The 17,467-nt window shown below is 42.0% G+C and overlaps 1 protein-coding gene across 3 annotated transcripts in view; it reads left to right on the top strand.

The window, feature by feature from the left end:
• Positions 1-17,467, top strand: part of LOC755356 — a 90,372-nt gene that overhangs the window by 59,031 nt on the left and 13,874 nt on the right. For all 3 annotated transcript variants that reach the window (XM_030977476.1, XM_030977477.1, XM_030977478.1), the window contains 13 exons: positions 509-634; positions 1,413-1,526; positions 1,883-1,996; positions 4,030-4,143; positions 4,886-4,999; positions 5,265-5,378; positions 6,512-6,625; positions 7,046-7,159; positions 7,715-7,831; positions 8,671-8,793; positions 9,840-10,000; positions 15,938-16,175; positions 17,326-17,445. In XM_030977476.1, coding sequence (XP_030833336.1) covers positions 509-634; positions 1,413-1,526; positions 1,883-1,996; positions 4,030-4,143; positions 4,886-4,999; positions 5,265-5,378; positions 6,512-6,625; positions 7,046-7,159; positions 7,715-7,831; positions 8,671-8,793; positions 9,840-10,000; positions 15,938-16,175; positions 17,326-17,445 — 1,683 coding nt within the window. The remainder of the gene's footprint in view (positions 1-508; positions 635-1,412; positions 1,527-1,882; positions 1,997-4,029; positions 4,144-4,885; positions 5,000-5,264; positions 5,379-6,511; positions 6,626-7,045; positions 7,160-7,714; positions 7,832-8,670; positions 8,794-9,839; positions 10,001-15,937; positions 16,176-17,325; positions 17,446-17,467) is intronic.

Raw genomic sequence — 17,467 nt, 5'->3', positions numbered from 1 at the left:
ATTGACTTTAGATGCAGAAGTCATTGAGTCGAGCCCTGGCACTGCAGCAGTTGATGCCCTAATCTTCTTCTTATCAAGTCACTACACAAGTCCCTAATGATTACAATGTACAAAATGTTTGATTGTTTCAAGGGGGGATATCAATATGCGGCCCACAATTTTGTTGTGGAAGATGGCAGCAATGTTAGGTTGAATGTTGCTTTACTCCTTTCTAAAAGATTTTAGCTTGCTTAATTTTTGATGTTGGAACTCTCTAATTGTCAAAGCTGCATCATGCACTCTTAGGTTGACTATTGCAATACTCATCTGTTAAATGGTGCAACATTTCTGTTGAAGATGTCAACATTCTTGCACTGAGTGTTTTTGGTATATCAACTACCAAATCAATTGTAATTCATTGCGACATGTATGTACTCTTCTTTCTTCCAAGCATGCACTTGTGTCTTTTAGTTAAACTGGCATTAGCTAAACTGCATTATATGTGATATTTTTTAAAAACTTATTCCAGCAACCCCACCAGGAAACTACTCCTGCTTTGAATGCGAATCTAAATATGAATGTGTTTATGATCCATACTGGGTTTGCGATGGAAAAAGTGATTGCAATAACGGAGAGGATGAGATGAACTGCACAGGTAAGATTGAAGTTATTTAATATCACAGTACTATTTCGTAAATTGAATGTTGCATCACTCTTTTGCTCAATGTGGCAACACTACTAAGGTCATAGCTCACTTATTTTGAATGTTGCAACTCTCTTCTTTTGAAGCTGCAAACACTTTTCTGTGGAAGATGGCAACAATGTTAGATTGAATGTTGCTTCACTTTCTTGTGAAAGATTTATTCATGTTGCAACTCTCTTATTTTCAAAGCTGCAACATGCACTCTATTATGTTGAAGGTTGCAATACTCATCTATAAAATGGTGCAACATGTCTATTTAAGATGGCAACATTGTTACGTTGAGTGTGGCAACATCCGTATGTTTTTAAGTTCACAACACTCATATTTTCAAGTTTGCAATGTAGAATGCTGCAAAATTATAAAAAAAAAAATTTTACATTGACTACCACTAAAATTATTAATCAATGTAAAATGTATGTACTTTATTTAGTGAGACAATAAATAATCATTAACATGTTGACATTTCAACTTATTTTTAGCTTTTAGTGCCAAGACAAAATGATTTAATTCACCAGAAAATTGTATTCAAGGTCGCTCTTATTCTAGTGATATTAATATTTGGGGGGAAATATCAAATATAAGGTAATATGAAGCCCCACTCCTCATTTGCAAGAGTTGACATATACAGTAGGCTTGCGGGTGCACCATGTGAGAGAGAGAGAGGATTGAGGAGTCCTGACATGTTGTAGATTTTATTTGATATATTATTGAATCAATTCTCTTGTGACAGCATCTTGCTTTGAGTGTCAAACACATCCTGATGAAAATAACTGCATTGATTTTGACTGGGTCTGTGACAAGGAGATTGATTGCTTTGATGGCTCTGACGAATCAGATTGTGATGGTGAGTTTAGAAACAAAGTCAATTTCAACCCTATGAGTACTTGTCAAGATTTGTAAAGATGAATGATAATTTGTAATCTTTTTAATTCTTTTTTTACATCAATTTGAAAGACTAGTAGAAAGGTCCCATTAAAAGCATAGTGCTTGAAACACTGTCGTATTCATTACAAGGAATAGTTTAAAGGTGTACAGTGTGCACGTTTGTGTTTGCAGTCCCATATGTACTCCACATTTTTCACAAGTCCATAAATATAGGTTCTCAAAAAAAAAGAAAAGTAAAGAGCTAGTGATTTCAGTCAATCACAACTCTTACCAGACCTATTTCATATTATTGATATAAGTTTTTTTTTTTTACAGTTTCACCTCTTCCATGCATCTCGTGTGAGTCAGCTTATCCTTGTGTTCCTGTGTCTTGGGTTTGTGATCGTGATGTAGACTGTTACAATGGACAAGATGAACTTAACTGCGATTGTGAGTTGAAAGTTTTAAAAAAAATCAAATCCTGCAGATTGCCTAAGAAACGACAAAGGCAGAACAAATCAAAGAAACACTGCAACTAGACAAAGTGAAATAAAGGCACAGTGTGCTTCACATTTCTTTTTCTTTACAATGGATGGATTTTATTAATTACGTTTACAATTGTACTGTGTAATGTATGAATGATGCTGTAGGTTGCCCCAAATCACTAGTCAAGCAACTTAATATGGTTTCCACTTTCTCTGTAAAAGGATGTACCTGTAAGCTTCTCAGTTATGAATTGTTTACTCTTGCTTCAAATGACTAAAATAGTCTCATCAGCAATCATGAAGGTTCATCATCATCATTTTAATTATGAAGTCAGCAATTTCCCTGGTACGACGGGCTCACTGACTTCCGCGCCATGATGACACTCCCTCCCTTTACTCTACTTGTCTTGAGCATCCTCCTAATTAGACGAACCTTACTGCTTTCTTTCTCTACCATATCTTTCCATTAAATCTCAATACACTTCTCTTTAGTTGGACTTAAATATGACAGGCTGCATGTTCATGCCACTGGTTGCTCTCACTATTGGTCTCTCAATTATGATCTAAAGATTATATTTTTTCCTTCAATAATGAACTATCAAAAAAGGTAAATTCTGTAGATTTGTGACAACGATTTATACGTCTCTTGAGAGACCAATGCCAGTAAATGGTGAGAGCAAACAGTGGCATGAACGACATACCATATTTAAATCCAACTTAAAGTCGATCTTATTCTTTGTGAAACACCCCCCCCCCCCTGGAGTCACAGCTTTTACATCCTAGGACCAATGTGTTTATAGGCTTGCTTGCAGTGTATATGTAGATGCACATATACGTATCGTCTATTTGGAGCCAAAAGGTTGTTAACTCACATCTTAACCCTATTTAGCCTGGGCTATTTTGAAACTGCATAGCCCGGGGCCCCCCCCCCCCCCCCCCTATGATCTCGGCCGTGAAACGCCCGATTGCCGCGAAAATTTGCATACATGTCAAGTGAAGTGTAAAGAATACTATTGTAATTTCAATTTTTGGAAAAATTCACTCATTTGCAAATTTATGGTAATTTATGCAAATAAGGTCATACAATTCACATTTTTACCCATAAATCAGACATTATTCATATTTAAGCATTCTTTCTCACTACATATATTTGTTAGACCATTTGGAATAATAATACAACACAAACAATTGAAAAACCAGGGTTATTCCTTATGTTATCTATTGTTTTGATAATTTCTTATGTATTTCTTTGTTTTTTTAACTTATGTATTTTATTGTTTTTGTTGTTTTATTTCATTTCCAACTATAATTCAACTATTTTGACCCAAAAATAAACACCTAAACTATAAACAAGACCAAATAACCAATGTTTTATCTCTTTATTTGAAAAATGAGATTTCCATATGTTTTGTACACAAATCACAAAAATGAACGATTTTCGGGCTGACATGCAAAGACAAAAGGACACGTGACTTCGTGATGGTAGGTCCAATTTTCGAAAAATTTCTTTCAAAAGATGCGCAAGACTTGAAAGAAAAAAGTCACAAAATTTCAGTGCAAGGTTTTTCTTGCGTTTAAAAATTATCGCGAAAAATGACGAGGGGGGGGCTTCTAAAGCCCCCCCCCCCCCCCCCCCCCCCGGGCTAAATAGGGTTAAGCACAGAGTTAATGCTCTTCTGGCTCTAAACGGATGACATGCACATGATGTACATGTACATACACATCAAATGTCAATACACTTTGGAGGGCTACTGACCATACCCCTTATATATATGTTCGCATGTTATTTTAGTTAATTATATGTTAATTGTACATCTATGCATTTTTTTTCTTCCTTTTCTTTCCCAACCGCCTTCTCATTTCTCTATGTATCTCATTCTAATTCTATCCCTCTGTGCCTCAGAATAGTTTACTAGATCGATGGCGCATAATAAATGCTGTATTATTATTATTATTATTATTCATTCTTTTAATTGTTTGTTGATTGTTTTTTTACAGCTGGTAATTCAAGCTGCTTCTTTTGTGAGAACTCTGGAGACTGTGTACCATGGGATTATGTTTGTGATGGTGACTATGATTGCTATGACACATCAGATGAAAAGAATTGCAACAGTGAGTTCAAACAATATATTCATGTACCATATGAACTAACTTACTGTTTAAAGACAATATTCCAGACTAAACAGATGCTTTCAGAAATATTCAAACAGGAAAGTCTTTTTTAATGTATCTTTTCACAACCAACACATAATTAAACAGAAATGGACACCATGTATGCAGTTTGCTCTTACTACTCATGCAACCAGTATATTTGTAGGGCTCCAAACCAAAGGCAATTATTTCGCAAATGAAGTGATGCATCTGTGGCCCATACCTCCAACATATCCTCATTCGACAGTCACTCCCTTCTTTACATGAATTTCATAACAGAAATTGCATTACAATTATAGTTACAATTAGGTTTAAGGTTAGGCTTTGAGTCAGGGTTCGACCTAATGTTTAGCCTAGGGTTGAGGTTGTGAATTTAGTTAGTGTTGGACTTTGATCAAGCGTGGAGCAATTTGCAGGAGCATGTGTTGTACATTTGATTGAAGCAACTTGATATGTTTTGGTGGATCCGGGCTATCTCGGACCCAGGGACAACTCTGCCCCACTGCAAAAAACCGGGTCCGAGTTTGCCCGACTCCTGCTCTATTTAGCTATTCTTCTGTCAGCCTGATTTATTGCAAAGTAGTAACTGTACACCACCTGTTGATTTACATCATCCCTAATAATTGAAACATAACCTTCATGAAACAGTTTGATATCAGATTTTGTAATAATCATTTGTACATCTACATTTGTGTTCCATTAGCAACTTCCGATCCAGAGTGCTTTCCATGTTACTCAGACAGATGTGTACAGCTTGAATGGGTTTGTGATGGTGAGGCAGATTGCCGTGATGGATCAGATGAACGAGAATGCGATTGTAAGTAGCTTCTTTTTTCCCCCCCTTTTTTGTCTTTTTCTTGTGGGGGGGGGGGGGGGGGTTGAAGTAATTAGTATTGGCCTCAAATGAAACATGTGCCTATTCCCCCTCCCCTATCCACCAGACACCCCATTACTGCTTGTGAGAACTTATTAAATTCATAAACTTGAATAAATTCACCAATCAAATACCAGGTACATCTCGCTGTGAGAAGTTCAGGATTCTTTGATTCATGTATTCAATTGACTCACTTTATCTTTCACAGCAACGGGACTCCCCTGTTTTGAGTGTGCAACAGATGCGTATCAGTGTGTTCATCTGGACTATGTATGTGATGAAGGGACTGACTGTGATGACGGGTCAGATGAATGGAACTGCAGTAAGCTTGAACTATATACTTTTCCTATCATTTGTGACCCAGCACCACAAAACCACCAACAAGTCGCCAGCAATTAACATTTTAGTTTCTATCTTTTTCTAAAAGAGGAGATGGTCAGCTTTTACCATCCCTAGGCAGTCATTTCACATTTGTGTTTTACCTGGTTACCTTAGTAGATTTAGAGCAATACAAATATTGTAAACTTATGCACGTACTGGCATTGCACACTTTTGTTGCATGTCCATATTACATTTGATACCATTGTTTTTTTTTCATAGACAAACTTTAAAGTTCTTAAACTGGCAACACATTGATAGATCCCAAATCACAGCGTTTCAATCAAAATTGGTAGTAGGCGGGTATAACAAACTTTTGGATATGGTTTATGAAGGTGTATATTTTTACAGAGAGAGGAAATTTCATCAGAACTTTAACTCTGAAATAAAAACATACATACATTTCTGTAATTGTTGCTAATTTAAAGAACAAAATGTATTCAATTCAGCCATTCATAATTTTTTTGTCATGGAAGGATTGAAAAGACTTTCATCAGAATTATATCTTACTAGCCCACAGCAGAAAGCTGTAGTGTAATATTTCATAAAAGATTCATTAGTTTTTTAGTTTATTGAAGAGATACCTACCTGCAAGGTGCATGTGTCTGGGAAGGGATTATCACATTATCTTAAAACTTGGCAAACTATTTAGGCACTTGCTATTCATTACCTCTATCAAAATGAAAATTAGTCGATAGTAAGATGAAGAGTTTTGTTTGCTGTATCATTGAATGAATAAAAGGCATACATGTATGTCATACAGGACATATTGCACAGAGTCTCTCCAAAACACCTGTTCACACTTGCAAAGAAAAGGAACCAAATTTTCATTTGATTTGATTTCTGTTATTCATTATTTATTCAGATTCTGTAACCTTTAACCTAAATCAGTGCTTCAAAATAATTTAATTCACAGGAAAATTGTGTTCAAACAATGTTGCTCTTATTCCAGGGATATTAATATTTTGGGGAAAATATCAAATATCAGATAATATAAAGCCCCTCATCCTCACTTTCAAGAATTGACATGTAATATATTTTACTTGATATATTATTGAATCCATTCTCTTGTGACAGCGTATTGCTTCGAGTGCCCATCACATCCTGACTATAATAACTGCCTTAAGTGGGATTTTGTCTGTGATGGCGAGATTGATTGCTTCGATGGCACCGATGAATTAGATTGTGATGGTGAGTTTAGAAACATAGTGAATTTCAACCCTGTGAAATCTTGTACAGGTTTGTAAAGATGAATGATAATTTGTAAACTTTTAATTCTTTTTATATCAATTCGAAAGACTTGTAGAAAGGTCCCGTGAAAAGGATAGTTCTTGAAACACCCTTGTTTTCATTACAAGAAAAGCTATGTGTGTTTGCAGTCCCATACGGACTTCACATTTCTCACAAGTCCATAATTACAGGTTCTCCAAAAAAACAAAAGTTTATATATCATGACTGTTTTTTTTTGTGTATCTATCTTGTCATAGAATTACATTATTTGGTACACAGGATAAGAGCTATCGATTTCAGTCAATCACAACTCTTTACCAGACAGGGCCTAGGTCTAACCTTGTCCATTTTATTGATATGAGCTCATGTGTTTTGTTATAGCCTCACCCCTTCCATGCGTCCAGTGTGATTCACCTTGGCCTTGTGTTCCTGAGTCGTGGGTTTGTGATGGTGGGGCGGACTGTTACAATGGAGAAGACGAAGCTGGTTGCAACGGTGAGTTAAAAGCTCAAATGACAAAATAACAGAATCAAACAATTTGATTTAAAACTTTTTGAATACGTTTTTACCATCAGAATATGACCTTCATGAATGGAAAATTAAAAATTATTACGTATGTAAAGATTGTAATACCCTTGAAACATCACAGCATAATTATGATGCTAGAGTGTAAAAAGATAATTATGTTTTGAAAATTGTAACATGTTTGATATATTCTTTAGGGGTATTAAATATGAACATGAATGAGAAGACTTTATTAATTGGATATGATAAAGGCAAGTTAGATAATTACTCAGTAATCATTTTGATTAGTTTTGGTGAATATGTTATTTATAAGAACTACGTTGAACAGTTTAAAACAAAAGTAAAGAAACAAAAACAGGTAAAAGCTTTGTTTGATATGCTAAGATAATTATTTTGTTTTTATATGTTATATTGCATGTTTAAGATATGTGAATTAAAGTTCCCTTTTCCATCATCATCATTGTAATCGCCACCATAAACAGACCCTAAAATGAGATTGTTATTGTTTTACATTTCCTTTAACAGATTGTGGAGAAGACGAGTATCCGTGTTTCTTTGATGATACTACATGTTTCAATGCAAGCGATGTATGTGATGGAATATATGACTGCCCTAGTGGTGCAGATGAATTTAACTGTACAGGTACGATTCCTCTTTAACTTCATATTCCCTCCATTTTCCTCTTTATTTATCTTTTCATTTTGTATGGATAATTTAGTTGAATTATAATGATAATAACAATAGTCCGTCCTTTTATAGTGCATTTCAGGACCACAGGTCCTCTCAATGCGCTCTACATATATATATATATATTATTACTCCAGTCATCGGATTCAGGCTTACCTGGACACAATGTATGCACATTATCCACTCCCTGGGGAGCATTCCAGCCAGTCGCCATCTTACAAGCACCACTCGCTCATTCAACCACATTAAATTTCGCATCCCACCGGGTACCCATTTAACACTTGGGTGGAGAATGGCAAATGTAGATTGAGGTCTTGCCAACGGATATTAGTGCCGCGGCGGGACTCAAACCCTTGGACCTTGCAATCTTCAGCCTCGTGACTTATCCACTAGACCACAACACTTCTATTTATTCATACATTATTTATTCATTCTTTTTCTTTTATTTCATCATTTATCAATTAATTTATTCATGTATACATTTCATTTTTCTTTATATCAATGTCATTAAATTGAATATACAGACTGGAATTTAAAACCACTTTTTTCATGTAACAATTGGACATTTATGCTGTGTTTCGTAATTTGAAAATGTGTTTGTTCATTCAATATACATAATTATTTATTTTAGGAGTTATACAAATTATTCCTCGCGCTAATTTGCAGAACAAAATCTGTTTCTTAGACCTTCAGAAAATTCTCAACTTCTATGGCTTATATTTGACTATATTTGCCTCCCCTTAATTACTTTCACTGGCATACCTGTTTTCCTTACTTTTCTACTCTTTCCTTAGGATGTTTTGCCTGTGGGAATACCTCGACATGTCTGAGTGACCTGCAAGTCTGTAACTTCTATAATGATTGTCCAGGAGGAGAAGATGAAACGGAGGGTCTCTGCAACCACTCTCAATTTATTAGTAAGTTTCTAACTATTACAGGAGGGGGAGACAAAGCTTACTGTCTCCGTGAACATGCTATTCAATATTGTGCAAAAATATAAATCTTGCTTTTGATCTAAATTCATGTAACAAGGAAGATACACCATAAATGTTTTCATTGTGTTAAACATGAATTTAGACCGAGCATCACGTAGGTTAACAGAAATTAGAAGAATTCCAAACACAGAGTTTATCATTCATACATGTGGGTCTATGATTATTTTTATGATCATACATGATGGAAAGATGAAGCTTATTGGCTCTGTAAAACTCTGGCTTGATTTATCAAAAGGGGTTTGAATTCAGCACGTTGTCTAAACCATGTTTAAATGTCCGTTAAATAAGTGTGACTGATAGCTTATAAGGTGTTTATTGCCCTTCAATTGGACATGACAATATGAGCTTGCTACACAGACGGTTATTTAGATAAAGGGTCGTTTAGATATGCTGTTTGCATGTTTGTTTTTTTCTTCAAATAATAATAATAATGATAGTAGTTGTGGGTTTTCTTTTACCGCTCATGTCTGTTTATTTTTGACACTCCTGGCGCTCCACAATTATTGCCTCGGCTTTAGCACGGCTGTAATTATGGCGCCCTAGCATTTCAAGGAATTAGTTCCTGCCAGGTACCCATTTACTCTACTTTGGTGGACGAAAGGACATGCTGCTGCAGAACTCAATCTGCAAACCATGTAATTCACAGTCTGGTGACGTCATCATTAGACCACGACACCTCCAAGTTTTATGTTTAAATTAATGGAAAATGAGCATGTTCTCTAAACTCTTTGTTATAAGTTTTAGAAACGTGAAGCATATTAATTGCACTTTATATCAATTGTAAATATTCAAAAAGCACCCTGATTTTGCGTACGGGGCTTCATGAAGAATAGAAGATGATATTCCACCCTCTAGGGCCAGTATTAGTCAAAGCATTCTAATTTACTCCAACTTAATGCATGTATGCATGAATAATCCATATAACATATTTTCTCATTATTTCTCTCTGTCTATTTGTTATACCCTAGAAAATGTTGACATTCAGACTGGAGAGTGGCAGCTCTTTAGTGAAGGTTATGTATCAGAGAGGATTATTGATGATCGTGATACACCAGCTAGTAACATCTATGATTTTACTCATTATGGCTTCAACTCAGATCCTGGAACCACGCTATATATGGAGATACAGGTTACCCTTTCTTCATATTACCCAAACCCAAATAACCCAAACCTCAAACCTATCCCTTTCCCTCGCCCTAATCATCATCACCCTTACTCTCAAGTTCATCCTCGTCCCCACTCTTGCCCTCACCCTTATACCTAAACAATCACCTTCACCTATCCCCTAACTCTCGCTTTAACCCTTGCCTTGACCCTTACCCTAACCCTAGCTCTCATCTTAATGGTATTACAAAGTTTTGGTGAATTTGAAAAGTTTGTTGGATATTTAGATGCCCCTGTAGATGTATTATAAGCACTAGAAAATTCAGCCCTTAAAACACTTCTGCTGTTATGAAAAATTGAATATCAAAATATGCAGTTGTGATATATTTTATATTTTGATAGATTTTAGTCAAACAGTATTTTATAGCTAAATTAATATCTTGACCTTGAGAGGGAGCTGTACAAGATGAAGAGTTTATTAATTACATATCATCACTTTAGACTCGATTTCAACCCGACAACTATCACTGAATATTGGAGTGTCGCATATGCCTCAAATATGTTCATTTGAACCAAATTCATGACCTATACCAAATTTTGTAATACCTTTAACCCAAACCGTACCCTTCCCCTTACCGTCACCCTCACCCCCAACCCTCACCCTTCCCTTCCCCTAATCCTCAACCTGTACCTCCCCCTAATCCTCAACCTGTACCTCCCCCTAACCCTCACCCCCCTAACCCACACCCTAATCATCACCCTAACCATCACCCTCCCCAACCCACACTCTAACTATCCCCCTTACCCTCACCATGAACCTCACCCTCCCCCTAACCCTTTCCCTCCCCCTAACCCTTACCCTCCTTACCCTTACCCTCATTCTACCCTTACCCACACCCTCACTCTCACCCTCACCCTCATTCTACCCTTACCCTTACCCACACCCTCACCCTCCCCCTTAGCCTCACCTTCCCTATACCCTTACCATCATTCTACCCTTACCCACCCCCCAACCCTCCCCTAAGCCTCATCCTCACTATCCCCCTAACCCTTACCCTCCTTACCCTCACCCTGCCCCTCACCCTCATTCTACCCTTACCCACACCATCACTCTTCCCCTCACCCCACCCTCATTCTACCCTTACCCATACCCTCACCCTCCCCCTAAGCCGCAGCCTCGCTATCCCCCTAACCCTTACCATCAACCTCACCCTCCCCCTTGACCGTACCCTCACCCTCATTCTACCCTTACCCACACCCTCAGCCTCCCCCTAAGCCTCACTCTCACTGTCCCCCTAACCCTTACCCTCCTTACTCTTACCCTCCCCCTCACCCTCATTATACCCTTACCCACACCCTCACCCTCCCCCTAAGCCTCACTCTCACTATCCCCCTAACCATTACCAACAACCTCACCCTCCCCCTTACCCGTACCCTCACCCTCCACCTCACCCTCACCCTCATTCTACCCTTACCCAAACCCTCACTCTCCCCCTCTCCCCACCCTCATTCTACCCTTACCCACACCCTAACCCTCCCCCTAAGCCTCACTCTCACTATCCCCCTAACCATTACCATCAACCTCACTTTTACCCGTACCCTCACCCTCCCCCTCACCCTCATCCTACCCTTACCCACACCCTCAGCCTCCCCCTTAGCCTCGCCCTCACTATTCCCCTAACCCTCATTACCCTCACCCTCCCCTCACCCACATGTCACCCTTACCCACACTCTCACCCTCCCCTTAAGCCTAACCTTCACTATCCCCCTAACCCTGACCATCAACCTCACCCTCCTCCTTACCCGTACCCTCACCCTCCCCCTTACCCTCACCCTCATTCTACCCTTACCCACACCTAACCCTCCCCTGAGCCTCAGCCTCACTATCCCCATAGCCCTTACCCTCTTTACCCTTCCCCCTCCCCCTCACCCTCATTCTACCCTTACCCACACTCTCACCCTCCCCCTAAGCCTCACTCACTATCCCCCTAACCATTACCATCAACCTCACCCTCCCCCTTATCCGTACCCTCACCCTCCACCTCACCCTCACCCTCATTCTACCCTTACCCACACCCTCACTCTCCCCCTCTCCCCACCCTCATTCTACCCTTACCCACACCCTCACCCTCCCCCCTAACCCTCACCATCACTCTCCCCCTTCCCCAACCCTTACTCTACTCTCCCCTTAACCTACACCCTCACCCTCACAACCCCCATACCGTCACCCTCCCCCTTACCCTCACCCTCATTCTACCCTTACCCACACCTAACCCTCCCCTGAGCCTCACCCTCACTATCCCCCTAACCCTCACCATCACTCTCCCCCTCCCCCAACCCTTACTCTCCCCTTAACCCACAACCTCACCCTCACTCTCCCTGTACCCTCACCCTCCCCCTTACCCTCACCCTCATTCTACCCTTACCCACACCTATAACTCCCCTGAGCCTCAGCCTCACTATCCCCCTAACCCTTACCCTCTTTACCCTTTCCCCTAACCCTCACCTTCATTCTCACCCTCCCCCTAAGCCTCCCCCTAAGCCTCACCCTCACTATCCCCCTAACCCTTACCCTCCTTAACCTCACCCTCTCCCTAACCCGCACCCTCACCCTCCCCCCCCCCCCCCCCCCATCTTCATTCTTCCCTTACCCACACCCTCACCCTCCCCCTAATCCTCACTCTCACTGTCCCCCTAACCCTTACCCTCCTTACTCTTACCCTCCACCTTAGAAGCGCCCCCCCCCCCCCCCCCCCCCCCGGGCTATGCAGTGTCAATATAGCCCGGGCCTAATAGGGTTAACCCTCACCCTCACTATCGCCCTAACCCTTACCCTCCTTACCCACACCTTCCCCCTAAGCCTCACCCTCACTATTCCCCTAACCTCACCATCAGTCTCACCCTCCCCCTAACCCTTCCTCTTCCCTTAACCCTCACCCTCACTATCCCCTAATCCGTACCCTCCTTACCCTCACGCTAACCCTCACCCTCACCCTCATTCTACCCTTACCCACATTTTCACCCTTCCCCTAAGCCTCACTCTCACTATCCCCCTAACCATTACCATCAACCTCACCCTCCCCCTTATCCGTAGCCTCACCCTCCACCTCACCCTCACCCTTATTCTACCCTTACCCACACCCTCACTCTCCCCCTCTCCCCACCCTCATTCTACCCTTACCCACACCCTCACCCTACCCCTAAGCCTCACTCTCACTATCCCCCTAACCATTGCCATCAACCTCACCCTCCCCCTTACCCGTACCCTCACCCTCTACCTCACCCTCACCCTTATTCTACCCTTACCCACACCCTCACTCTCCCCCTCTCCCCACCCTCATTCTACCCTTACCCACACCCTCACCCTACCCCTAAGCCTCACTCTCACTATCCCCCTAACCATTACCATCAACCTCACCCTCCCCCTTACCCGTACCCTCACCCTCTACCTCACCCTCCCCCTTACCCGTACCCTCACCCTCTACCTCACCCTCACCCTTATTCTACCCTTACCCACACCCTCACTCCCCCCCTCTCCCCACCCTCATTCTACCCTTACCCACACTCTCACTATCCCCCTAACCATTACCATCAACCTCACTCTTACCCGTACCCTTACCCTCCCCCTCACCCTCACCCTCACCCTCCTCACCCTTACCCTCATTCTACCCTTACCCACTCCCTCACCCCCCCCCCCCCTAAGCCTCACCCTCACTATCTCCCTAACCCTCACTATCAACCTCATCATCCCCCTAACCCTCACTATCCCCCTAACCCTCACCCCCCTAACCTCACCCTCCCCCTAACCCTCCCCCTCACTCTCACCCCTCCCCCTCACTCTCACCCTCATTCTACCTTTACCCACACCCTCACCCTCCCCCTAAGCCTCACCCTTACTATCTCCCTAACCCTCGCTATCAACCTCATCCTCCCCCTAACCCTCACTATCCCCCTAACCCTCACCCTCCCCCCCTAACCTCACCCTCCCCCTAACCCTCCCCCTAACCCTCCCCCTCACTCTCACCCTCATTCTACCTTTACCCACACCCTCACCCTCCCCCTAAGCCTCACCCTTACTATCCCCCTTACCCTCACCATCCCCCTAACCCTCACCATCAACCTTACCGTCCTCCTTACCCTTACTCTCCCTTTAACCCTCACCCTCCCTCTCACCCTCACCCTCACCCTCACCCTCCTCACCCTTACCCTCATTCTACCCTTACCCACTCCCTCACCCTCCCCCTAAGCCTCACCCTCACTATCTCCCTAACCCTCACTATCAACCTCATCCTCCCCCTAACCCTCACTATCCCCCTAACCCTCACCCCCTAACCTCACCCTCACCCTAACCCTCCCCCTCACTCTCACCCTCATTCTACCTTTACCCACACCCTCACCCTCCCCCTAAGCCTCACCCTTACTATCCCCCTTACCCTCACCATCCCCCTAACCCTCACCATCAACCTTACCCTCCCCCTTACCCTTACTCTCCCTTTAACCCTCACCCTCCCTCTCACCCTCACCCCCCTCAACATCACCCTAACCATCACCCTCACCCTCACCCTGACTCTCCCCCAAACCCTCATCATCATCACCCTTACCCTCATTCTCCCCTGACCCTCGCCCTCACCCTTATCCTCGACATCAGCCTCATCATCTCCCTTAACCTCACCCCAATTCTCCCTAACTCACACCGTCACCATCACCTTCACCCGTTCCCTCACTCTCCCCTTACCCACACCCTCACCCTCATCCTAACCCTCACTTTCCCCTTACCCACACCCTCCCTCTAACCCTCACCAACGGCCTCACCCTGACCCTCACCCCAATTCTCCCCTCCCCCTAACCCTCACTCTTCCCTTACCCTCAACCTCCTCCTCCACCCTCACCCTCCCCTTAACCCTCACCCCCATTCTTCCCTAACCCACAACCTCACCATCACCCTCACCATCACCCTTACACTCACTCTCCCCTTAACCTCACCATCCCCCTAAGCCTCACTCTCCCTGTCACTCTCACCCTCCCCTTATCCCTCATCACCCTAACCCTCACCCTAACCCTCACCTTCCCCCTCACCCTAACCCTCACCCTCATCATCCTCTAACCCTTACCCTCACCCTCTCCTCACCCTCACCCTTCCTTTAACTATCACTGTCACCCTCGCCCTAACCATCACCGTTACTTTCCCCCTAACCCCCACCTCCCTTAACCCTCACCCTAACCGTCACCCTTAGTCTTCCCCTCCCCCTATCCCACCCTTCTGCTAACCCTAAACCTCACCCTCCCCCTAACCGTCATGCCACCCTAAGCCTCACCCTAACCCTCACCCTCCCTTTAACTGTCTCCGTCACCCTCACCCTAAGCCACACCCTCGCCCTAACCATCACCCTTACTTTCCCCCTAACCCCCACCTAACCCTCACCCTAACCGTCACTCTTACTCTCCTCTCCCCCTATCCCTCACTCTAACCCTCACCCTCGCCCTCACCCTCACCCTCCCCTAACCCTCATCCTCACCCTAACCCTCACCCTCACCCTCCCCTAACCCTCATCCTCACCCTAACCCTCACCCTTCCCCTAACCCCTCATCCTCCCCCTCCCCCTAACCCTCCCCCTTACCCTCACCCTCACTGCAAAATTAAGCACCACACTGTTAAATAACCCTGGAAATGTGCCAAATGTTTTTTGCTTCTTTTAAGTTTCTATGAAAACACAAACAATGCTTAATTTTTTAGCGCCTGTGCTTCTATAACCATATCTTCTATCACAAAATGGCGTTTATTAAAATTTTCTGAAGTTTATTTCCCTCATGTACTGAAAATTTCTCTTATATTCATTTTAATGAATTAAAATGATGGTAATATTGTGTGTTTCCTTTTGGTCCTTTACATTTCTGTTTCTCATTCATTTACCATTGTTTCACACTTCATTTGCACTACTACTATATTGAATCTTGAATGCAGAATTTGACAGTGTCTCTGTCTGGCCTTCTTGTGCCCCTGGTTCAAATCTATGCTGGATCTGGAGCCGACCCGACAGACCGTGGTGCAGCCCGAGGATATATAGATGGCTATGGGAATGCAGCAAGCATCAGTGACTCCATGAACTTCTCCCTTACCAATAATACAGGCTTTCTATTAATTGCCATTCCAAAATCTGTCGCTGGCATCTTCAATATCATATTCAGAGTCACAGCTATCGGTAAGAAGCACTGTGTGCAGCAAGTCTGAATCAAGTGACTGGGTTATACACAACTATGTTCAGCACTTTAATTGAAGCATAGTACATGTATATGAATTGAGGGGTATATAAATTCAGAATCTCTTATACAAACAGTGTATTTTTTTATAACGTAGGACTTCTTTTTCATTTTGATTAATTTAAAGGGAGATTGTCTTCAGTTTCCATGTGCACTATGTCAGAATTCCTTGACACCAGTCTTGGTGTAAAAATATTAATGGCTGTACAAGTCTCGCTTACAGCAAATCCTTAGTCCAATCAAGAAATGACCTTCCCTCATCAGTCCCTTGGAGAGTCTTCAGTTGAGAGAAACTAATGATATTGACTTTTTCGATATGGGTATTACATGAGGCCTGTTAGTCAAAGAATTGAACGCTGAGCCTGGTGATTGACAATAGCTGTTATTGCTTAAACAACCAAATTCCCCATGTCGTTTCCTTTTGATATATATATGATTTAAAAATGATGTGAGCTGTTTGTAAATGGACTAGCGGTATTGTTGATTCTTCTGTAGAACAATCACCAGTTCGTACAATAATAGAAGTTCAAATTGTTCATTGAAATTTTCTGAAGTTTGAAGTTAAAAGTTGTATTAACAACAACAAAATGTATGTACATCATGAAACAAAGTACGCAAGGCAAAACAATAAAATACAAACTGTACATAATGTACAAAACAATGAATTACTGCAAAAGCTTAATTAATGCCCACATAGAACACATACAAAAGTTAGCACAAGTGCTAGTCAAGATCGGTTTTCTCTGTTCACTATACATCGATAGTGTATCTCTTCATTACTATAGCATTCTTTCGGACTAGTTCTGAAGAAGAAAAAAATCGTGTTTATGTTTATGACATGATACTAACTGTATTCTTAATCAGAAATGTCTTAAATGTTCCAAACGTCAAGCAAAACTTTTTTTGGACTATGGCCAAAGTTCCTTTCAGAAATATTCCCAAAGAAAACGAATACCAGTATATGAGCCTCAGTTCTTTTCAGCACTGGCTCTTATCCACAAAAGAACCAACTGTCATTTTAAGGACTAACACACTTATATATGATCTTCTCATCATGACAATGTACAAAGAACACCTTCTTTCCTTTTGCAGAATGTGTGAGCCCCGATGTAGCATGTAATGGCTCCCCTCATTGCTACAACTTGTTCGATGACATATGTGATGAAGAAATCCAATGTGTGGATAGCGGGGAAGATGAGTTTGGGTGTGAAGGTAAGATACTGAAAAGGATGAT

The sequence above is a fragment of the Strongylocentrotus purpuratus genome, unplaced genomic scaffold (genome assembly GCF_000002235.5).
Source record: "Strongylocentrotus purpuratus isolate Spur 01 unplaced genomic scaffold, Spur_5.0 spur5_scaffold_1, whole genome shotgun sequence".
NCBI classification, from domain to species: Eukaryota; Metazoa; Echinodermata; class Echinoidea; order Camarodonta; family Strongylocentrotidae; genus Strongylocentrotus; species Strongylocentrotus purpuratus.
The sequence above is the reverse complement of the archived record's forward strand: the minus strand, read 5'-3'. Positions and strand labels throughout refer to the sequence as shown.